The sequence below is a fragment of the Meles meles genome, chromosome 20 (genome assembly GCF_922984935.1).
Source record: "Meles meles chromosome 20, mMelMel3.1 paternal haplotype, whole genome shotgun sequence".
NCBI classification, from domain to species: Eukaryota; Metazoa; Chordata; class Mammalia; order Carnivora; family Mustelidae; genus Meles; species Meles meles.
In genome coordinates this window covers 22,835,632-22,859,949 of record NC_060085.1, presented here as the reverse complement: position 1 = coordinate 22,859,949, position 24,318 = coordinate 22,835,632, and the positions used below count along the sequence as shown (strand labels likewise).

Here is a 24,318-nt window from a genome sequence, read left to right as displayed (position 1 = left end):
AGGGTCTGACCGGTGGAGGGGAGGAGTGCTTTCTGCAGCGAGGGTACCAAACACTTGTCTCTGAAGGACCTGTCCCAAATAACCAACCAACCAGCCAACCAACCACGCCACCAGAGACAAGGCTTCCCAGGGTTTGGCCACCCCACCAAAAGGGCATTCAGGAGAGGGCATTCAGCCACGGCCAGGAGTCCCGGGTGCTGACCAGCTGGGCTGTTCAGCCGGTACCGCTATGTGGGAAGGACATGTGGGAGTTTACAAAGTGGGCTCTGGACTTAGACAAACCAGGTCTGATCTCAGCCCTACCACTTCCCAACTGGATGAGCACAGACAGGTTACCTGCTTTTGCTAATCTGCTTACCTTAGTAAGTGGTAAACAGTAAATATAGTAACACAGGTGCTAGCAAGGTACAACACATACAATGGCCCTGTGACCACGAGGTCAAAGAATGATTCTAGGGTCTCCAGCTCCCTCTGGCTCTGGGATAGGATATCACGATATTAGCCGGTGGGCTGATCGTCAGGGTGGAGCCCCGTGCTCAGGGAAAGGAGCTTCATGGGCAATAGGGGAAGCAGAAGGAATGCCATGCGGCTGAGGACCAGGACATGGGCACTCGCAAGCACGACGGGTGGGAATGTAAATGGGTACCAATGGCAGGACACACTTCTAAAACGGGCATCCTCTCTGACCCAGCAAATCCCTTTCTGGCACTTTCTCCCACAAGACTGTGAGCATGTGTGTGCAGACCCAGGTGCATACATTTGTGGGGATTAATGGTGGCGCATCTGCAGACGAGCAAAACCTGCATTTAAACCCCAGCTTGGCCATTTGACGGGCGTGGGACCCTGGGAAGCTACTTAACCTCTCGGTGTTTCAATTTCCCCATCATCTGTCAAGTGCTTGCCTCCCAGAGCCCTGGGAGGAATAATAGATTCACACACCCCTGACCCTTAGAACAGTGTCTAACTGTTCTAAGGCCCTGATAAATGAGACATTCTTATTCCGCTTTCCTTCGTGAAACGCAGACTCGCTGGACCACACTAGGTGCCCGCCACACAGTGGAGGACAGAAACAGACCCTGTTCCCACCTCCAGGAGCTTGCAGTCTGTGGCACATGGTTCAGTGAGAAAGGCAAGTGGCTGCGACCCCCCAGCTCGATGATCTTAGGGTGGGGACACGTGTGCAGGCTGCCCGGGAAAGCGTGTATGTTTCCACGTGCACAGGTGAGGTCGCAAAGAACAGGCCCCCAATGGCCCAGTCTCATTCTCTTATCCTTTATACACTCTGATATATGAATTCTTGGCAATGAGCAAATATTACTTTTGCAACTAAAATATATTAAAAACAAGCACACACAGCCTGACTTGGGGTCTACAAACCTGGCTGGAGAGCCTTCAGCTCATGTCCATGCTGGGGCGACCATCCCTGAGCCCGTCTCCCTCCAGCTCTTAGGAGACCTACCTAGAGTGGGCATCTGCTCCCCGTACCACCAGCCCAGTGGAGGGGGGGGCGGGTGTCTCCCAGCCGGCTGCAGCGCTGGGCCTACCTCCATCAGCTCTCCTGGTCAGAGGCACTCCCATCCACCTCCAGCAACAGGGCAACCCTCCTGAGGCCTGCCACTCTAAGTGCTGCTGTTTGCTAAATTTACAGCCTTCAGAGGACTGTCCTGCATTCGGAATTTGCGCCCTGAGCTGGTTTAACTGTGATGAAAGCAGTTTGGTAAGTCGCCTTTGGAAGACACAAGCTTTGAAACTGGACCAGCACATTTCCATGCTGGGAAACAGCTACGCCATCCCTGGTTTCCTACCAACCCCCAAATCAAACATCTCAGTAAAAGGTACACAAGTGGTGCATGGGGAAAGGAGGTGACTGGCTGTGGCAACCTGGGGTGTGGACACATGGTGGGGGAGGGGCAGGGTCCTGACCGGCGGGGCGGGGCAGCCTCTGGGACCTCTGAGGAAGAGACCGCCTTGTGGGCAGCATTGTATACCCTCCTACAGAGATCATTGAACATTAACAGTCCCCACAGTGAAACGGCCCTGCTCTTCTGGCCAGATTTTAGAATGAGCTCCCTTTAAAACGATTTCATTATTTTTAATGCCTTTTTTTTTTTTCTTAAAAAAAAGAAAAAAAGACTAATCACTGACAATGAGAAGAGTTTAAAATAGAATTTTAGGCTTCCAGATTTTAATGGCCCTAGAAAAACGCCATTGTTAACAGAGAAGCAGCTGCATACGTCTAAAAAATCACTTTGAGATTTGGCAGGGTTTCTTAAGAAACTTGAGGCTCAGCAAAAAGTTAAATAAATTATCCTTGAAAATGTCCCAAATGCTTAGGAACTAACTTCCAAGGGAATTTTGTCCATTCAATTAACCATGTAACACCAGCTTCCTCACAGCACATTTACAGGATGGACATCTTCCAGATTCTGCGAACGCACAAAGCTAGAGCTACCAGCCACGGTAGCCAGCAGACAGCCCAGTTATGGCGCCGACTGCCTTTCCTTCTGTCTTCCTTCCAGTGGAGGCCTGGGACAGTGCGATATTCAGTGTGATATCATTCAGGGGTTCCCAACCCCGGCTTCCCGCGGGAACCTCCTGGGAGCAGTAGATCAAGCCATGCCTGGGTCCCACCACACACAGACCAGTCTTCGTCGGGGTGGGGGAGGGGTACGGCACCAGGATGTCTGCGTCCCCCAGGTGACTGTCATGTACAGCCAGAGGTGGGTACCGCAGGGGCAGACGGTGACGTTGAATAGATCAGACAGAAGAGATGAGATGTGCGCATGCCCAAGCACTGGATTTGGTATCTGCTCTCCGACAGCAAGCACAGACAAAACGCAAACGGACATTGAGCCGGAAAGCCGTGCCTTGCTACCTTCAACATGACCGACCAGTCAACAGGTTTGTTTTCCATCAATACTTAGAACTTCACAGTCCCTGAACAGGAAAGTACAGGGATGTGGTCCTAAAAGGGGTCCTTAGCCCGAGGTTGGTTAGAGGTCTAGTAGGATCTGCGAGAATTGCTGTGTTTAGGTCAAGTTATCCTGTAGTCTGATAACGGCATGGGTACCAAGTACTCCCGTGGTTACAGTGACTCCTGCCATGAATCAAACTTTAATCCTGAGGACAACCTGTGGGCAAGTATCTTTATCACCTTCTTGCAGTCAGGGAAATGGGGGCTCAGAGACATCGGGTCGTTTGCCTATCACTCAAGTCCAAATTCCAAGTCACAAAACTCAATGGCAGCCAGTTCCAGAAAAGGGACACCGGCACGCTATCTAGCCCCACCTCCAAAGGCTCATGACGTCTGCAATTCATGTTTCCTGAGGTCCCGCCTTTGCTTGTACAGCCTGAGGCTTGGCTATAGCAAGGGCTTCCTGTCACACTGTCACTTAACTCCCCCATGCCTAGAAGGAACCTGTCCCAATCCCATCCAGGACCCAGCTGGAAAGGGCCATCAGTGGCGTAAGCATCCCGAGGCAGCACGGATAAAGCCAGGACGCCCAGGGAGTGCCCCATCCCGTCTCCCCGAAAAAATACAGGAGCAGGGCTGGGATGTTAAGAGTATGGGCCTGGCTCTTACACACCCGGGAAGCACGTCGGCAATGGCCATGCCCACGCTACACTGCTTGCTACCAGGTGGCAGACAGAGATCAGACCTGGCGTGTGCGGGCAGTGAACCAACCACTGTCAGCTGATGAGGGGATGATGCAGGCCTTGTGGAAATCCTCTGTCCCCTTCGGGTTTCTTGCTGTGACAGGAAGAAGATGGACAGGAAGAAGAAGACAGCTCTCCTTGGCCACAATGTCTGGGCTGCCAGGAGTATATTCGAGGAGGCCCACATCCTCGTCGGGAGGAGACCTGGGGCTCTCATCGTCAGTCGGTTAACTCCATGCATGGTTCCCACGGCCCGAGATCTAGGACTTCCTTTCAGACCCTCATCACCCATGTCCTGGGAATCTGGTGACTCAGGGGATCAGAGCTTCACTGTCCAGAAAAGCCCAGCACCTGGCCAAAGGAGCCTCGTAAAGGACAAGGGTACCCACGGAAGCATGTACTCTTCAGGATCGAACGTCCAGCTGGTTCCCAGGCTGAGCCACACAGCACCGTGCCCAGCACAAACCACAGGCACGTGGCGTGGCTTTACCGGGTGAGGAGTCCTAGTTACAAAGTGAACTCTGAGGACTGACAACTTTCAAAGGGCCATTGTTTCTTTCCTTGATTATACTACTGAGCAAAGCGCTTCAGGGCTTGCAACCTTGATCACCTTCTGTACCTCGCTCATGTCATTTCTCCAGCCTAAGAGGTGTCCCCTCTCCCCCATGCCTTTGGAAGCTGCAGGCAGCGCCTCCCTGGAGTTCAGCAGGAACACCACCTCCTCCAGGGAGCCTCCCCTTGCATTGTTATGCCTTTGCAACGATGTGCTCATCATTGCTTTGTTGTGCCCTTCAGGGCTCCCACAGCAGACTGCTGGCCCCCTGATCACAGGGCCAGCTTGTCCCCATCTTACAGTAAGGCCCAGCTTCTCCGTCTTCCCTCTACAGCCAGGTTTCCACAGGCAGAGGCACAGAGTTTCGTCACAATGTGGCCAGGTCCTTCACACATGCTGGCAGCACAGGAAGTACTGGGCCAAGACACAGTGAGCGAGAGCTCTCGGGACTATCAGAAGACATTGCCTCGAGCCCACAGAAAATGCCCACTCCTCAAACCCCAGGCACAAGCACAGTCTCACCACACCTGATGCCAGCGGCACGAACACGAACGGGGACCCCATCCATTTCCAAAGCCGGAGCACTGAAGGGGTGAAAAGACACTGCCTGAAAGGCTCACCCAGCAACCCGTCAGCCACAGCTCCGCTGGTAAAGAAAGGGGACGTGCTCAGGAGGAGGACCGGTACTTGTGCTGGCTGACACATGCCATGCTGCACTGGGAGAGGGAGGACGTGGCTGGCAGACACCCCCCCCCCCCCACGGCCGGCAAACAAGGTCAGCGCCGAAGCTGAAGTCTGGAAACAAGCAGGGAGACAGGGGGGTAGGCATCCCCCCTGCTCCAAGAACAGCCTGTTGCTGACCATATGGTAGGTGTGAAGCCACAAGAAGCCCATTGGGATTCAGACTCAAATGCCCTGAAGACATAGACATTACACCCAGAGACCCAGAGGACACCACCCCGTTTGGAACTGGAAGGAATACCCCCACATGAACTCCCGACTCAGAGTCAGCCCACCAAGGCTGCTCTAGAAATCGTCCAGCAGCTTTCTGATGCTCAGGCACTGTGTCCCCCGTCTCTTCCTCGAGGGAGCAGCACCGGTGACCCTGGGAAGCAGCAGGGAGGGGAGAGGAGGAGTCTGCCCGCTGCTGGCCCCCCAGGAGCCCACAGGACTGAGTCCATCATTTGCAGCTGTGAGAACAAGAAACCCACACTCCCAACAGAAGCACAGACCCCGAGTCCTCAGCTAGAAGCAACCAAAGGCCACCTCAGTCACCCGTGGGCCGCTCAGCCTTCACTTGTGTGATCCACTGTCTACAGAGGAGGCACATAATGGCCTCACTTGCCCAGCCTTCCTGCCCCGTCTCCCGCAACCAGCCGAACGAATGAACCACCCCTGGTCCCTCCTCACACCTCTGCCATGGCTCAGGCTTCTCCTGACACTGATTGACCTCAGACTCTACCATCCTTCCGGGCTCGGGGCCAATGCCCCACAGCTCCCTGCTGGAGTGCTGCAGTCGGCCCTCAGCCCCTCAGCACCAGGCACACAGACGCCACCCCTCCCGACCTGCGTCTCTGTCCCCTTGGGCAGCATCTCAGCATGCATAGGCCTAACCATCCTCAGAAGGAGCAAACCACATCCCGTCCATCTCACGAGTGCCCCGGCAACCAGCGCCCTCCTCGCTGGATGGAGAGACCGCATGACGCCTCAGGGGCCCCGCCCTAAGGGAGCTTGCTCCGCCATCTTCCAGGAGGTGGGGCCACCTTGGTTCCCCAGGCCTCTCAAGGGACACGCGTAAAGACGTAGCTTTTCCGTCCTTACAATGAACTATTCTGGATTGGAAACAAACCACAAGCCTCTCCTCGAATCTACTATTGAATTTCGATTTCTGCTTTTACCTGAGGCACAGATGGCCCAGGAAGAGTGCGAGCTCCTCTGGGGGGGAAAGTAGGTGGTAAAAGAGACACCTCGGCTGACGATGGTAATGAACTCCGGGGTTCACTGGGCTCCGGGACTTCCTGCTGCAGAATGTGCCTGAGGGGCCAGGTGCCATGGTGGGCTACGAGGGGACCGGGCTCCAAGCAGCCACAGCGACTCACATGCATCCTTGCCCTGCCCGGACCGGACGGCTGAGCTGGATTCTTCCCAGCTCCTGACGGGCTGAGCGCCTGGCTTTGCGTGTGGAGCCCGGGTGCGAGCCCCTCCAGGCGGCATGAGGACGGAGAGGGACCCTGCTCTTCAAGTTCTCATCCGGGAACATGGCTCACCCCGCAGGGAAGGAGCTGCTGCTCCTGCACTGTAGGGTCCCCGTGAGTCCTACCGTGGCTGGCGCCCCCACAGAAGGGGGTCCCCGATTTCCCAACAAGCGATTGAGGCGGACCCCGTGACCGGGCACGAATCTGAGTCCCAAACCTCGGGCGGAGTCTCAGAGCTGGTGTAAATGCCCAGGTCCCCTCTGACGGGCGGGCGGAAGGAACCGGGCCGCTGAGACGAGGCTGCCTGCATCTCAGGCCGGGTCAAGGGGGAGCAATAGCTCCGCCCGGCGGGCACCTGAATCACCCCTGAGCTCTCTCTGGTCAGGAGTAGGAAGGGGTTACATACTGTTTCGTTTGCTTTCCTCTCCTCCTTCCTCCTCGTTCTCAGGATCAATGTCTTCGGCTTGGGTGATCCAGTCCAAGTAGCCCTTTAGATCCTCCTCCAGCTGCTGCTTCTCCCGGAGCTTCTGGAAATCTCCCCGGGCTTTAGCCTTCTCTCGCTCCTTTGAGAATTCTCTGAGGGTGGCAGAGAGAACAAGCACACATCAGGACGTCCTCGGGGACCTGGACCGTGAGCCATCTGCCCTGCTGCACAACAGGCTTGTGGCAGGACACACAGCGCCGAGTACGGCCACGCGAGCACAGCGACAGAGACCACACACGTGGACAGGACATAGCACAGCGTCTTCCTAAGCAAGACCGTCCGTGGCTGTCAGAGCTGCAGAGACCACACCAACACACATGCGCTCTCCCTTAGAAAACCAACAATCCCCAAGATCCCAAGGAGCCCAGGCCCCAAACGCCACGTGCTGTCGTGGCAGGCTTCCTGACTCCCACCCTCCCCCACGAGTAGCCTGGATTCAGACATGTCCCACCTCCCCCAGAGCCTCCGCGGAGGGCGGGCATCACACGTCAAAGAGCAAGGACCCGGGACGGCTAGGCTGTGGTCAGAGAGGGCACACACCAGGTGTAGGGCTTCTTCCATACCTGTAGCCAAACACAGCATTCCCGACCCTCGTGTCCAAACTGAGAACCAGGAGGCGGAGCAGGTGTCTCTAGCAGCACCGGCAGCTTCCCGCCAGAGCAGTGGACAGGGGCGGGACAGACCCTCCTCACAGCCCTGTTCTCCCTCCCCACACAGAAAACAGAACCCCGTGGACGCACTACTGTCATCCTTAACCCCGCTTCCTTGCCATGATCCTTTCCCAAAAGTCTTCCCCATAGGAGACGAAGAGGCAATACGATTTGTTGCCCATTTATGGGAACACCTGTCCTGGAAAGGCTTTGGCAGAACACATACACATTCCCAACTGCTTGTTGTTTACTCCGCCTTTGGTGTCTGCAATCCTCCATCTACACGTACATACAGAATCCCCCATTTGCTCAGGCAAGCCTGGGAGTTAGGTGGGTGATTACCCAATTTTCACATCCAAGGAACCATCTGCATTTCCAACCGGGAATAGCTACAGGAGCCAAGCTACATGAGTTACGGATTTCCTAAGTACGATGAAAAAGCTGCTAAGGAAGCAGATGAGATAACAGCACAGCTTCCGCACACACAGCCCTGGATTCTGACAGAGGTTACATCTGTCTTCCTTCTGTCTTCCTTCTAGCCCAAAGATGATACATCTCCCTATCAGGGACTTCTTTAACTCAACCCAACTCAACCCAACCCAATGCAACCCAACGCAAAGCAACCCAACCCAACCCAACCCAGCTAACCCAATGAACGAAGGGGGAAATGATCTGCTTAAGGCCAACCCTTCTTCTCTCTCTTCCCTCTCCCTCTCCACTATGGTCTGTCAAAGTGCTGAACAGATACTTGAAAGCCCAGGGATGCTAATGCTTCAGATAGGAAACTAAAACCCTCACCAAGGGGCCACCCTCTGCCCAGTGAAAAAGGATGACACTCATCGCTCCCCAACCACCCACATTTTGGATGCCCCAGAAGCTGTTGTTGGCTGTGTGAGGGCAGATCCATTCCCACCTGGCCTCTCTGGGAAGTGGGGGAGGCAGCGCTGCAGGGCGTCCTGGGCCTGGCCTGCAGAAGATATGACCTCGGGGGTTTGCAGGGTGAACCAAAGCTGATTGAGACTCAGAGATGTTTTCTGTACTCCTCACCCAGGGCCCTTTCTTCCAGGATAGAATCCTGCCTATCTCCTATAGGAGAGGCCATCACAGGCATGGTCTTGTTGCTCAGGCAAACCACACCCTCAGGAGGATGAGGGGCTGCCAGGCCTGCTGGGCTTCCTGAGACACAGGACACTGGTGACTCGGCTCTGTGTAGGTTCACCAAATTAATTTGGATTTTTAAAAAAGTCACACCCAATCCATAATGACATCCCTGAAGGATGTAGTGGAGGCCCTGGAGGTTTAGGTGTCAACATGAAAATGCATCACACCATCTGTTTTCTTAAATACATCGTAAAAGCAACTATGTGGACCTCATTTCAATTGTTCACCAGAAGTATCTAAGCCCAAATCTCTGTGTTTTGATTTTGAACTTGGAGTACAAAATTCACATGGTTATGATAAAAACAGGGTATTCTTATTCCTAGATCCATAGTTCATCTGAGTTCTTGAAAAAGATTACAAAGATAATAAGAGAGTTACCTGAAAACCCAAGAGCTTTATAAAAGAGAATTTTTCTTTAATATATTTTATGAAGTTTTTGTTGTTTGTTTTGCTTTCCTTGCATTAGAAATAAAAAGAAAGAAAGAAAGAGAGAGAGAACTCTAAAAAGTGGTACCACTGTCGCCTATTCTTCGTTGCTGAGACACGGAAACACATGCACTGGTAAAATCCTTCTATAAAAATTTCTGAGAACAAAAACGTGGCTTATGGCCCATTTGTTTTAAATAACAGTCACTATTACACAACTTCAGGTGACAAAGGTGTTCATGTGAGCACTCAGAACTGATTGAGGCAGTTTCTGAATGGCCTAATACTCAGCAGGCAGGCAAGATTTGCTGATTGGAAAGAACAGAGATTTGCAAGCAAGAATCTCCTCCTAGTGGCTCTGAGACAGGCTGAGGGAAAAGAGGCGGAGGGAGCATGGAGGGGGTCTCTGTGATGGACCTATAGACCACACTGAGCTCTCTGCTGGAAGACCTGGATTCTAGTCCCAGCTCTGTCACTGGTCTCTTCTAAATTTGGTTTTTCTCAGCTGCAAACAGACATAAGACCTGGTCTACTGTTTCACAGAGATTAAGTAAGACAATACTGTGGAAGTCACAAAGCGTTGGACAAATATGAAGCTGAAAGATAGAATATTTAGCCTTGAACCTGGACATGAAAAAGGCAAGAGGAGGAGCTTTCTCCAATACCAAAGCGGGAAAATTGCAAACAGCTCTTCTCAGTGGGCTCTAAGCTACACGATTCCAGTAGAACTGAGAGAAACACAGGACACATGGGATCCTAGGCTGAGAGTGACTTCCATGAGCCAGCCAGTGCCTCAGCAATCCTGTACCACTCTCTACACCATTGGAAATAATGCAGTCCCATCTTAACAAACCTTCTACTCCAGAAAAATCCCACCTGAGTTCACTGAATCTTCCATCGATCTCAGTGGATGAAGAAAAAAGTTCTCCATTTTGCATGAGAACTTGTCATTTTTGAAGTTTGTTACTAATGGACTGAATAACAGTCACTACTACAAAAGTTGCCTTTAAACAGCTATTGGTAGAAACCATCTGACTTTTTACAAATGACTGGAAATCTAACAACTCAGCATGTGACAGAAGTCTACTGGTTCCAGATCAGAATTCTATTTATGATACAGTCAATCAAAAGAAAAAAAGATATAAGAAGGGCTTTGACAAAAAGGCACCTGCTATTTTATCCTTTATGTATGAAAAAATGGATAATAAGAAAACATGCATATTACACTTCAGGGTGTCTCCAAAAGATAAAGCAGAAAATACAAAATGGGAACCATGGAAGGGAGGGGACAAAACAGGAGGGACCCTGTTAAGTGTAATTTTATAATTTTGACTTTCAGGACCATGTTAATGTTCCACAAATTATAATTTCTTAATTAAATCACCAAGGACAGGATGGAGGGAAAATACCCCTAAAGTGGAATTGAACTGAGAAAAAAGAATCTGATTGTATGTCAAACAAATACCACAGCTATCCTGAAGAGAAAGACAAAACTAGCTCAGGTAGCTTAGGATCTCTTGATTGCCTGCTCTCAGCCTTGGATAAGACTAAGTGGAGGAAGAACAGCAAATAAATGCTAAACTCCTTCAAGGAGCTTTGTGTTTGGTAGTGCTATGGACAAAAATAGTACTGAAATAATTCCAGATGTATTATAGGACTCAACAAATGAGCAAATGTGTCCATGTTGTTGGGAGTCAAGGTTTTCGCTGTAGATGGAAGGTCTTAGAAACATGAAAGAAAGAAAGACTGAAAGGATCCTCTGGGGATGGACTAGAATGGGAGGTGTTGGTGGGAGTTCATGATTTCTATATATCTGTAAATATAAGTATATGTATGTACATGTATATATAAATGCATTTATTTCCTAGCTCTGTTGAAAGGATATGGAAGCAAAGGCACCCCAGTAGTTATAAGCACACCTGGCACCCAGACTTTGGTCTCTAATACTATTTCTATGAAAAGGAACCAGGAATCTTTGGTAAAACGGCTGATTCCAGGGCTAGGGTACAGTAGTTACAGGATGAAACAAGTAAGTAAGTGCCAAAAATAAATAAATAAAAATTAAAAGCAAAACAAAAATATGATAAGAGCATGCCATAAGGTCACAGGAGCCAGAGAAGTATCTCACACTGGCTAAATCTAGGATAGTTTGGGCCCAAAATAATGAAAAACAGAAATTAAAAAAAAAAAAAAATCAGTGACGCCTGGGTGGCTCAGTTAGTTAAGCGGCTGCCTTCAGCTTAGGTCATGATCGCAGAGTCCTGGGATCGAGTCCCACATCAGGCTCCGTGCTCGGCAGGGAGCCTGCTTCTCTCTCTGTCTCTGCCTGCCACTCTGTCTGCCTGTGCTTGCTCTCGCTCTCTCTCTCTCTGACAAATAAGTAAATAAAATCTTAAAAAAAAAATCAGTCCACACTTAGACAGATAAATGAAAAACAAATGAACTGATCATTGCTAGAGGAGAGGAGAAGTGGGGTGGTCGGCAACATGAGTGAAAGGGAGTGGGAGATACAGGCTTCCAGTTATGGGATGAGTAAGTCATGGGGATACAAGGTACAGCACAGGGAAGACAGTCAATGCTACTGTGATAGCAGTGTACAGTGACAGATGGTGATGATGCTTGGGGTGAGCACAGCGTAGTGTATAAACTTGTCAAATCACTATGTTGTATGCCTGAAAGTAATGTAACACTGTGTGTCAACTATACTCAAATTTTTTAGAAGTACAAAAACAAAAAAACAAATCAAATGAGATAAAATATTAATAAGGGAATTCAGGTAAAGGGTACATTGGTTATTCACTATGTTAATCTGATTCTTAAAACTTTTCTGTACTTTGAAATTACTTCCAAAGAGAAAGAATTTTAAAGCTTTGGAAAAATGTAACCAGGGTAACCAATGCAAATTTATGTCACGTATGCATTTCCGCCTTCCAGCTAGACTGTAGGCTCTTCCCAGGCAGACAATGTTGTCCATCTCTTATGTTTTCCTTTCCACATCTCTGTCTCTCCCAAGATGCCCCCCTTTCCAGTAGGCATGTGGGAAAGTCTGGATACAAAGCACATGAAATGAGGCCCACTCCTTAAGAGGCCAGAATGCATCAGGAGAGAAAGCCCATGATTCCTGGGATCTCCCAGAGCCATGAAATGAGCATGTCTCAGCCCAGACACACCATCTGGACCAGCTTTCACCATCAGCCTGCCCTTTCCCCTTATCATTTACAGGCCTCGTGTTGCTAGAGAATCCTGGTTGCTAGATAGTCTTTCCTCCCAGTCTATGTCCTTTGTAAGGGGGAATTTCTCAGTGAGGAATCTCCCTGCCCGCTGGACATCACGACCACCAGGCGTCTACACCGGCCAGTCTGCACACACCTCACCCGCAGAGGCAGCTGGAGGAGCTGTAGCTGGAGTGTCCATGAGGGTTCCCCTCCCCCTCGACTTCAGGTTCCCACTGCAGATCTCGGCTTCATCCTGATGTTGTCCTGCTCAGAAAGCCTCGGGACTCCTTACTGCTGCCCTCAACACTCCAGGGGCAAAAACCACTTAGCCTGGCCCTTGAGGCCTCCTAGGCTTCTCCCACAGGTTACCCCAGCTCCATCTTCCTGCCTTATCACAAGCACCTTGTATTCTGACCGTGCTCTTCTCAATTCCTCAACCCTCAGAGCCTCTGTCCACAGAACTCTGTCCAACTGAGAAGCCTTCTCCCACCTCTGAATTCCAGCTCACCTATCAAGACCCAGGTTTCCTGGTTACCCCCTGGCTATCCCCACCCATCAACGAAGAGTCCTGCCCTCCTCTGAATCCCCAGGGCACTCTGCTTAGTGAACACCAAGACACAGAGGTGTGTATGTGTGTGTGTGTGCCCAGGCCAGCTGGCCTCCTCAGCGAGATATCCCTGGTGGAGCCCAGCCCAGTGCCCTACGCCCATCCTCACTGCAGAGGATCAATGGTGACGGAGGGACCGTTGCAATGCTCATTACATAGAAACTGAGGAAGCGGAGGCTCAGAGAGATTGGTCAGAGAAGCCCACCGAGCTCCTGAACGGACCCTCCCAAGGACCTCAATGCAGGCAACCAAGAAGCAGAGAAAGAAGAGGGTAGAAGTACAAAGGGCTGAGGTCCAAGGAGCGATTAGAGTCAGCCCAGGAGGAACCTTAAATCCCAAATTCAGAATCAGGATTGCTTCCCTGCAGGCAATGGGGAACCACCAGAAGTCTGACAGAAGAGAGTCCTGATCGGCTCTGTTCTACAGGAGTTCTATGTGAAGATGAGATCAAAATAGGGAGAAAATGGTGCTGAGGCCAGAAGGCATTCAGGAAACACCGGGTGACAGGGTTGTTTCAACACCAACAAGAATGTGAGTCAAAAGTAACATGGCGCTGACGAAACTTCCAACTTCTGTAGAAGGTGCTGAAGAACACCTGTGGGGGCTGTCATTACGGACTCTCAGTCAGCCTCACACCACGGTCACTTTGGCCTCTGCCCCCTCACGCTGATCTCCTGCGTCTGGCCCCACCCAGAGTCATCTTCTCTGCGAGTGTGGACCTTCCACCAGGGCCAAACAATGGCCCCGCTCATTGCCATGGGGAGATTCCACACCCATGTGTTCAGGAAAAAAAGGCCTGCGGGCAGGGGGCAGAGGAAGGCCAGACAGGAGGGGGGATAGAGAAGAGACACCACAAAGAGCCCTGTTTCTGGTCCGTAAGTCTCCAGAAGGCTGCCATAGAGAAGAGGAAGTGGACCTCCTGTGGGCCCCAGGGGGAGAGCAGAAGCAGATAAGGCTGATTTCAGAGCAAGAGAAGGCAGAAACTTCTAATAGTCCAAGTGCCCCGAAGATGGAACCGGAAGCCATGGGAGACAGCAGCTTCTGGAGTGGGCGTCATGGAGATGGAGGCCTTTGGTAGAGGGCTAGTGCCTTGGTAGGGAAGCTGGAGCACGGGATGTGGTGTAGACCTTGCCCGTATCTCTTCCCCAGGCCCACACAACACCCATCTCACTCAGGCCAGCCCTTGCAACACACTGCCCTGTACTGTGTCCAGCCATGACCGTGGCTCATGCCTCCTGGCCTCCTCTGTGGCTCCAAAGGAAAGCCGGATCCCTGACTGCTGTGAAGTGGTCCCTTCCTCACTGTCTGCTTCCTTCCTGGGATAGCAACCTGGTGCCTCTCTCAGTCCTGCCAACCAAGATGTCTGGAGGCCATCAAGAAGCCTAAGGGCCAAGGGAGACAGAAGCAATGGCCAGGAGGGGTCCTGACTGTGGAGCAAGGGTGCAGCCACACCCCGGTGGCAGTCACACAGGCCCCAGCAAAGCCTTGCAGAGGGGAGAGGAAAAGCGAAGAGCACAAGCGGAAGGCTCGGAGACAGGCAGAGCCTGAATGCACAGCTGCCTTTAGCGGCCCTAACCCGAGACTATCCCAGCCCGGAGCCCACCTGCCAAACAACATCAGCGCCAGCAGGATCTGCGCTTGTGCAGCGGGGGAGCTGCCTCAGTTTCCTGCAGGAGGGCCAGACAGGTCATGGCCCCTTTCTAGTAATAACAGAAACAAACCTCTTACGTATGGGGATTTCTATCTGGGATCCTCCAGCATCTTTACGTGCACTGTCCCACAGGTCCTCGCTGCCTTGATGCGGGACGGGCAGGAGGACAAGGACTGTCCACCCATCTCGCAAAAGCCAAAGCTGAAGTTCAAGAAGGTGGCGTTACTGACCCTGCACCACAGGCTCAGGAAACAGGACAATTGGACTCCAAACTAAGCATTCTTTCTACAGACTCCCTACCCCTCTGCTTCCCAGCTTAGGAGATGTGCAGTCAGGACACATACGGGTCAGGATCAGGAGGGCTGGGTCAAGATGGAAGGCACTGCTTACCCTCTACCCTTGGCATTCTGGTTTTCCTCCAGAGCCCCAACTCCAGGCTTAGCCCAGGGGTAGTACACGCCCCAAAAAGCTCTGCTCCAGGAAGACACACTCTGCCTGGAAGCAGCTAGCTCCTCCCCACCCCCCAGGAGCCCCTGTGCACATGCCCCACGCTGCAGAGAGCTCCCTAAACCCTGACAGTGCCAGGATTTACAGGTCCTGACATCCCGTGCTCTGGGAGCCCCGGCTCAGCCAACACAACCGGGAGAGAGCACTTAGCCTGAAGCAACCACTGCATTCAAATGGCAGGGCAGGTCACAGGGGACTGCCGCCACACAGTTGGCTCCGGAATTTGTTAATTCTCAAACGCCCCATAAAGTAAATGGGCCACTGAAAGTCAGGTTGATTTAGAGATAGGGTTCCTTCTTGGGTTGTAATGCTCTTTGTTTTAACCAGACCCACACCAATAAAATGTAGACGAATGCTTTGAAATTTGGGCATGCATGCACGCACCCACACATACAGAAAAAACAAACACAAGCATAAAAACCTTCTGTGAACAAAGCCCACATGTGAACCACTAGGACTCAGATTTCCAGGGAAAGAGAGGACTCAGGAATTCACACACACACAAACACACACATACATTCACATGCAACATTCATGAAAAAACAGAGTGGGGAAGCAGAAGTAAGCCAGTGGTTTTGACCAGTGGAGGCCAGTCTTTCTTAGGTGTTAATTCTTTCCACTATGTAGACATAAAGGAAATGAAACAGAATAAAAAAGTTGTTGGGCTCAAAACATGTTTTTATGTTTAAGTCTAATTTTGGGGGAAGCACACAAGTTCAGTGTCTGTTCAAGGAAATGAGGTGTTCTTTAAAAAAAAAAAAGGAAGGGAGGGAGAGAAGGTGGGGAGGGTAGGGAGGAAGGGAGGGGAAAAAATCAACAACCTGGGATGTTTCACAACTTAAAAAATATTTTAAATGAGTGGCAGTGGCTCAGGTTCAAAGTTCATCAAAATCACTGGCTTTGTTCCAGTTTCCCTCAACCACAAAAGGCCAGGATCCCCCCCCCCCCCCCCCCAGGAAGCTGTCTTTGCAGGAGAAGAGCCTGCCAGCATCCCAGGGGAAGGTCATGCACCCCACCGTGACCTGCTCCTTTGCAGGTGACACAGGACTGTGGGGGAGGGGAGCTCATCTGGGGCGGTGGTCTTGGATGTCAAGTGAACCACTGGCTGGAAAGAGGGACAAGAGAAAACAGAGGGCTTTTGTTTATACAGCAAGAGGCTGGAGAAAGTATCCAACAGTCATGCTTCCAGGCAGCCACCTTAGGATCATTCTTTGATCCTGAAATAACCCCTATGGTGAGTCTTTCCGCAAAGGGAGTGCCTCCTAATTTCTGTTCATACAGGTTTGGGTGTCTTAAGCGATGTCCTCAGAACCAGGTTCCCTTTTTCATGTCTTTGACTGCCTTTTTGGACATAAAAGTCTCTGAGAAAATGCTCTAAATAGACAACAGTTTCCATCTTTTGAGAAGACAAACCATTTTCAAAGTAGGTATTTCCTAACTTTTCTCCCCGCAGCTTTTAATGACAAGGATATCTGCTGCGGACCGCAGCTGAGCGGGCATGTCCACACCAAACCTCAGGGACCCGCACATGTGGCGCTTCCCCTCCCCCACCCCCAGCAGGAGGGACGGAGCCCACTAACACAGGATCAGTCTGGTCTTCTGTCTCTCCTGGTCCTCTCTAACCACCTGCTCCAACCATCCTCAAGTTCCTTCATTCCCTCCAAGGCACAGAGATGTTACTGCTGTACATTGGTGTTCCCTAAGTTAGCCTCCACTGCTCGTCCTCATCCTTGCCCACGCTGCTGGATCAGCCTGCAAGCACATTTCTCTAATGTCCCTAAGAGTCTCCTGGATGAATCTCGCTGGGGTAGAATTTCATTCACAGCACAATTGTTCTCTAGTATTTTCTTCTACACACTAAACTGTAAGCTCTGTGAAGAAGGGGCCGTGTGCGTCTTATCTTTGTATATCAATTCCTTATCAAAAGTGGTGGCCCGGGGCACCTGGGTGGTTCAGTGGGTTGAAGCCTCTGCCTTTGGCTGGGGTCATGATCCCAGAGTCCTGGGATTGAGCCCCACATTGGGCTCTTTGCTCAGCAGGGAGCCTGCTTCCTCCTCTCTCTCTACCTGCCTCTCTGTCTACTTCTGATCTCTGTCTGTCAAATAAATAAATAAAATCTTTAAAAAAAAAAAAGTGGTGGCCATCACTCGGTAAGACTAGGCTACAATTTATTTATTTATTTTGAATTTATTTTAAAGATTTCATTTCTTTGTCAGAGAGCACAAGCACAGGGGGCAGCAGAGAGAGAAGCAGGTTCTCCACTGATCAGAGAGCCCGATGCGGGACTCGATCCCAGGGCACTGGGATCATGACCTGAGCGGAAGGCAGATGCTTAACCGACTGAGCCACCCAGGCACCCCAGGAATAGGTTAAATTTTAATAAATAAAATGTAATAAATGAATTTTAAATTTAAATAAATTAATTAGTTAAAATAAATTTTAATAAATAAATTTAATAAATTTAAAAATAATTTAAATAAATTTTTTTAGACTCAGGTCTTTTTCTTTCAATTTTTCTATTTTCTTTTTAAATTTTTTTATTAGAGAAAGGGAGGGGCAGAGAGAGAGTGAGAATCCTAAGTTGGCTCCACACTCAGTGCAGAGCCCGGTGTGGGGACGTGAGCTCACAGCTCTGAGATCACGACCTGAGCTGAAATCAGGATTCAGACTCTTAACCGACTGGGCCACCAGGCGCCCCTACAGACTCAGGTCTTAGGTTAATAACGACCACTTCATAGGCATGGATTGTGGGCTCTGCACTAGACTGGGCGTATCTGATGACAAATGGCCATGTAACGTTCTAGCACCTAACACTGTACCCATCATTGTCATTAAAACAGAAACAAAGACAGCCAATGTCCTGCAAAGTCTTAAAAAGTCCTCCATGGAAAGGAAGAAAGCGTATCTGGCATCTTAGAATGAACTACCCTTTCCTTTGACTGCATCTCCTTGTCGGAGGGCAGAAGAGCTGCGCTCGCTCTCTCTCTCTCTCTCTCTCTCAGAAGAGTCAATTTCCATGGCTACCAAAGACATTCTAGTGTTTCCGGCAGAAAATTTCCCATGCAGGTTGCACGCTAAAAGTTACAGATTTCTTGCTTCAATCTGTTTTTTTAGAAAACGTGCGCTAAGAGGCATTCTTCACGGGCTCTCTCGTCTCATCACTTTCTCCAAATGAAATACATCCTTCAGTCAAATGAGCCAAGCCTACCTCGTTAGCTGCCATGACAGGCGTGCAATGTGTTAGTTAAGAAGTCACTTGAGGAACCTCATGCTAGACTTAACCCGATTCCAGTTTTTAAAGAAAAAATGAGGAAAATGTGTCCCTGAAGTCTGACTCTGGACGGTGGCAGAACCCTTAACAAATAAACCTGCTGGAAGGAACCAGCAACTCCGCAGCATGTCCTACTTATGTGCCAACACCGTCTGCCGGGTTATGAGCCTGGTTAGAACTGCCCGGAACGGAGCGACGGCTGCCTGCGCCTGTCTGCCGGCAGGGTCAGACTGCAGGTAAGCAATGAATGCTGGACTGGGGGAGAAGCTGGGACCAAACCCATCTGTTGGGATCACTGAGAGTTTCAGCCCAATCCCACCCACTGGACTTGTCAGCGGTGAACCCGCTGGTGAGAGGCTCGCAGAGGAGATGGAGACTCTCCCTCCCAGGAGAGGTTCCTCGCTGGAGGGCAGGATGGGTGAGAAGTGCCCTCTGTGGACCATCACGTTTAGTTGAGACCAAGGAAATGAGCATATTTTAAGGGACACTCGGGGATTCAGAGACATCCATCCCCACTAAAAGGATCCAAAAAGACCACTTAGACCACTTGAACTAGAATGGAACTTATTCACTAGCACTTGTTTTTGGTTGGTTTTTTTTTTTTTTTTTTGGTGGTGGTGGTTGTTTTAAAGAATAGATAGATAGCACAAGCCAGTGGAAAGGGGCAGAGGGGGAGGGCAAGAGAGAATCTCCAGCAGACTCCCTGCTGAGCAGGGAGCCCGATGTGGGGCTCGATATCACGACCCTGAGATCGTGACCTGAGCCAAAATCAAGAGTTGGACGCTTAACTGACGGAGCCACCCTGGTGCCCCATCACAAGCACTTTTAAGAGGAAGAAGAAACCAATTTCTCTGAAGCCACAGGGTCCCACAGGAGGTGTCCCCTCACCTGACACGCAAGGAGCTTCCAAATGATGGGAGAAGTAGCTTGGGCCCCGGAGACACATAGCTCGGAATTTGATTTCTAGCTTACTAGGAATTCCTGACTGACTAGCTGTGTGACTTTGAGAAAAGCGAAGCTTCTCTGAGCCTCACTGCCCTCAGCTATAAAACTGAGGCAAAAGCACTTCAGTAAGGTATTAGAAAAGATTGAAAGAAGTAAACTGTGCAAAGAATATAGCCGGGTGCCGGGCATCTGTCTTAGCTGCTCTATTAACAAAGAACAAAGGAAAACTCTCTCACACAATCCGTACCCAGAGCTGACCACCAAGTCCATAGATCTCACCTCCTCTCTGAGGCCCCCAAGCGCCTTCTGCATTGACTCCTTCATGTATATCTCCACCACCCCACACTGCCTCCCCTCGCCCCCTCACCATCAGACTACCTCCCCACCTCCTAGCTCCCAGCTCACTCCATGTCACCCTGCGGGGCCCCAGCTCTGTTTTCCAGGCCTGGTTCCACATCGCCACCTGACTTGCACACACCTCCACAGCTCCCGCCAACGGAAGCAAAAACTCCCACCTCCTTCTTGGGGCTCCCCAAGTGCGGCAGCTGCTTTCTGACCCCCCTCCCTTGCACACCAACTGACAGAGAGCACCCGGGCCCCAATACACGTGTGCCCTGGGCCCCATGTTCCTCACCATGTGCTGGGATCTTTCTTTACATCCTTGCAAATGCCCTCCCTTCCACGGCCAGCCAGAGTCTGGCTTCCTCGGGAGAACCCCCTCCGACGTGCCAGTCCTCCCCTGTACATGTGGGCCATGCTGCTGGGGGCGGAGTCGATGCCAAAACGCAGGTGACTGAGGGCCAGACAGGTGACTGCGGCCCCTCGATGGTTACGCCTCCGTCAGCAACCGCTGGATCCAAGCCCGGGTGGGGCACAGGGCACAGCACACACATGGGTGGGGGCAGGGCCGTCGCCCCCAGAAATTCGACTCCTCAGATACAGCAAATGCCTCCCAGACTCAGAAGCCAAGAAGCCGCAAGCACTTGGAGGCCCGAAGGGCGGCAGCAGAGAACTCAGCTTAGACCAAGACTGAGTTTAACGCAGAATTTACAGGGCACGATCTAGTTCTGAACAGATTAATATTTTATCCCTGAATCCAAACCCAACTCTTGGGATAATCAGACTTAGAGAAATTAGGTTCGTGCTTCCAGAGCCGCTCCAGTCCTGGGAAGCTGGGGCTCCCTGGAGAGAAGAGCCAGCGGGGGAGCATTCAGAGTGCAAAGACAGAGGCTTTCAAAGGCCCAGAGACAGTCTGTCTCGAGGAGATGACAGTCCAGCCAACGCTGAAAACACCTGCGTTGGGAAAGGTCTGTTCGGTTCACAGGTCCCTTCCCGTCTGTTTCTCTCCTTGGTTCTGAGGACAGCTCTACAAGACAAGTGACAGGGCGGATGAGGCCAACCCCACTTCAGGACAAGTGAAGCCCACGGGGAAAGGTCACGTCTGCAGGAAGAGGCCACCAGCATGACAGCCAGGCCCCTGCAAACCTGTGCTGTCCCCACCATGGTGATAGGCGGCAACCAGTGACCACAGCAACTGGTAATCCCCCTGACGGGGCTAGCCACACCCACCGCCATAACCACCACCCCAGGGGGTCTCGGGAGAGCATCTCTGGAGAGACAGAAGCTTCTAGCACACACCTTAGGCCAGGTGAGCCAGACCAAGTGGGCCAGGGCAGCTGTCGGCTGAGGACCCTCCTCCATCGGGAGACCTCACCACCAAGCTTCCACTCCCTCTGCTGATGACCCGCGAAAGCCTGCGCAAAGCAAGGCACACGTGCGATGCCCAGTCCCTCTCACCTAGCAGCCCCTGCCCCCACATTCCTCTGCACGACCTTGTCACTGACTCGCCTTTCCCTCATTCTTCAAATCTTCCCTGTGCCCTCTGGAAGTCCTGCTCCTGTACCCTCAACCTCTTCAAAGGGACCCCCGTCCTCCTTGCTTGGATGGAAATCTGGGTCACCCTGGAGCTTTCCCGCTCTGCTTCCCTTGTGGTCTTTCCGGATCCCTCCTCAAGGTGGAGTTGCTTGCTTTTCTGTTCCTCTTAACTTCTTCATCAACCCACTCCTTCATTTTGCTGTAGGAGTCCATCGCACAAAAAACCCTGTTCCTGCAGGGATAGCACCAGTGGAAGACGTGGCCTTCTCCACTTCCTCAGGGTGGGCTTGGGCCAACCTCCTCAACGAAGACTCCTGGCTCCCAGCCTCCTTCTCCACTCCTGCCATCCTCCTGGGGGACTCCTGCCAACACCCAGTATTGCAATTCCTTGACCTACTCATCTCCAATAACCACCCGTCCCATGCTGCTTCAGCCACCCCATCCCTGCCAACCCCAAATGTTCACCATCCCTAACTTCATCATAAACCCCAGCCTTCTGTGTTCTGACCAAAACCTCCTAACAGCCAACTTCCTCATTGCCACTCTAGACAATTTTTTTTTAACCTCTCTGAAGTGCCTGATCCATTGGACCCATTGTCTCCCAGTCTGTTAAGTCTCTCCCTTCCTCCTAATAGAACTTAGATTTCACGACACGTCAGTGATCTTTTGGGCAAAGTTCTTGCTGGTAACCTAAATGCTCTTCCATCCCTGGGGAAGGGGTGGTTGGGACAGGCTGACATCAGTTCAAGTCCCTCATCGCCAGCTTCAAGTAAGATCTCAGTGCAACACATCACTTCCTCCCAGCTCCTCTGAGCCTTCTCAAGGATGCACTCGAGCCTTCTCCACGCTGTTCAGACGTACGACTCCACCAGCGAGCTACCCCTTTCCCCTCAGCAGTTAAGCTTGCCTTCTGCTTCAGAGAAACTAAGAATTTGGCAAGAATATTCCCAGCTTCCCACCAACAAACCAAATTTACATCGCCCCACCCTCTCTTCCTTTCCTGTCTTTACAAAAGGAAGCACCTTCTCCTAATACTGTCCTTTGGCATCTTAATAAATTGAGCTTTTCAACCCATGATCATCTATCCTTCTATTTCCTGAGGTCTTAACTTTCTTCAGCAAAATTGTGTGTAGAAGAGGTCATATATGTCTTTCATTAGATTCTTGGGATCTTGATTTTTTTAAGCTATATTTTTAGGTACCTTGCATGCCTCTGTTTAACACTGTGAACATATGGACTACAGTTATAATGATGTTTTTATGTCCTTTTTGCTAATTCTAGCATCGGTGTGAGTTCTGGGTTGGTTTCAATTGATTGATCAAATCTCATTAGGGGTCATGTTTTTCTGCTTGGTCACCTTTAATTGAATGCCAGACATGGTAAGTTCCCTCTTTGTGGGTGTTCGATATTTTGTATTCCTCAAGATATTCTAGCACTTTGTTCTGGGATACAGTTTTTTGGATCCCACTGGTCCTGCGTGTCTTGCTTCAGTTTTGTGGGATCAGTCTGGAACACTTCCTCATGGAGGCCTAGTTATTCCTTAGTAACAGGGCGAGTCCTTTGAGCATGATACCCAACATCCCACGAATAAGGAGCTTCTCCAAGGTGGCTGGTGGGAGCAGGTCATGTGCCTTGTCCTGTGCGAGTGCGGAACCTCACCCTCCGTGATCCACTCCAGTGCTCTTTCTTCAGCCTCAGGTAGTTTCCTACCGACAAGTGATAAATAGTAAACTCTGCCACACCTTGACGGGGACCCTCTTCTGGTCTCTGTAGAGCTCCTTCTAGGCCATTCTCTCCTCTCTTACACTCTCTCCCGCATACTCTAGCCAACTTGGTTTCTGCAGATACTTAGCTTCTCAACTTCGGGAGGTCACAAGGCTCTGCCAGGGTCCCTCCCTCCTTGTGCTATGGTGGCCCCAGAACTCTCTCAAGCCAGGGAGTGGGGGCAGTCACGGTCCTCGTGCAGCTCATTTCCTGTTTCCCAGGTTGGTCCCTGTCCTTCATCACCTGGTGTCCGGTGTTCACATACCTAGTCTTGTTTCGGTTTTGTTGCTTTGGGTAGGAGGGTAAATCCGGCATCTGCTACTACATCCTCACCAGAAGCAACGTCTCTCTTAATTCCACGTCAATGGTATTTTACGATCACTTTTATAAAAAAATTCAAGTTATGAATAAAAATGCATGTGTTTCAAGTCTGTGGTTTAGTGAACGTTGCACTCATCACTGACAACAGCCCCGTCAAGATAAACAGAACACACACGCCACAGCCCAAGTATCTCATTTCCTTTCCAGCCAAGCACCCCTCTCCTACCTGAAAAAATCAGCGATCTAATTTCTATATTATGGATTAATTTTGCTTATTCCAGAACTTCAGACTCACAGCATATACTCTCTTTTGTACCTGGCTCTCTTCCCTCAGCAAAACGCTTTTGAGCTTCATCAAGAACAATGCATTAGTGTTTCCATTTCACTGTCCTGCTGGATAGTATGCCAATTTTTGATTCCATCACAACTTATTTATTTTCCTGTTGACAAACACTGGGGCTTTTCCAGGTTGGAGCCCCTAGACCAAAGCTCTTTGAATGTTCATAGACAAGTCATGGTGGACACAGGTTTTCATTTCTTTTGGGTCATTACCCACAGGGATGGGACTGCTGGGCCAATATGGTTTTTGTTTAACTTTATGAGAAACTGATAAGTTTTGCCAAAGTGGTTGAGCCATTTTATGCTTCTATGAGCAATGTATGAGTGTATAAATTGCTCTGTGTTCTTGCCAACACTTGGTATTGTTCATCTTAATTTTAGCTGTTCTACTCTGTTATGGTTCTCTCATTGCAGTTTTAACTTGCATTTTCCTGGTGACTAAGGATTTTGATCATCCTTACATGCACATTGGCTGTTTTTATGTATTCTTTTAGATGGTATCTGTCCAAGTCTCTTGCTAATTTTTAATTGGGTTATCTTCTTAGTTGTTAAGAGTTCTTTGTATATTATAGCTACAATTCTGTCAGATAACTATCTATAGACAGAGGAAAGATTTCCCCTAGAATGTGGTTTCCCTCTCAATTTCCTATTTCTGAAGGGCAAAATCATCTAGAAATGTAATTTTTTGCTTTTTATG

The 24,318-nt window shown here is 50.5% G+C and overlaps 1 protein-coding gene across 7 annotated transcripts in view; it reads right to left on the bottom strand.

The window, feature by feature from the left end:
• Window positions 1-24,318, bottom strand: part of CACNA1D (calcium voltage-gated channel subunit alpha1 D) — a 296,933-nt gene that overhangs the window by 95,325 nt on the left and 177,290 nt on the right. For all 7 annotated transcript variants that reach the window (XM_045990264.1, XM_045990266.1, XM_045990269.1 and 4 more), the window contains exon 9: window positions 6,812-6,981. In XM_045990264.1, coding sequence (XP_045846220.1) covers window positions 6,812-6,981 — 170 coding nt within the window. The remainder of the gene's footprint in view (window positions 1-6,811; window positions 6,982-24,318) is intronic.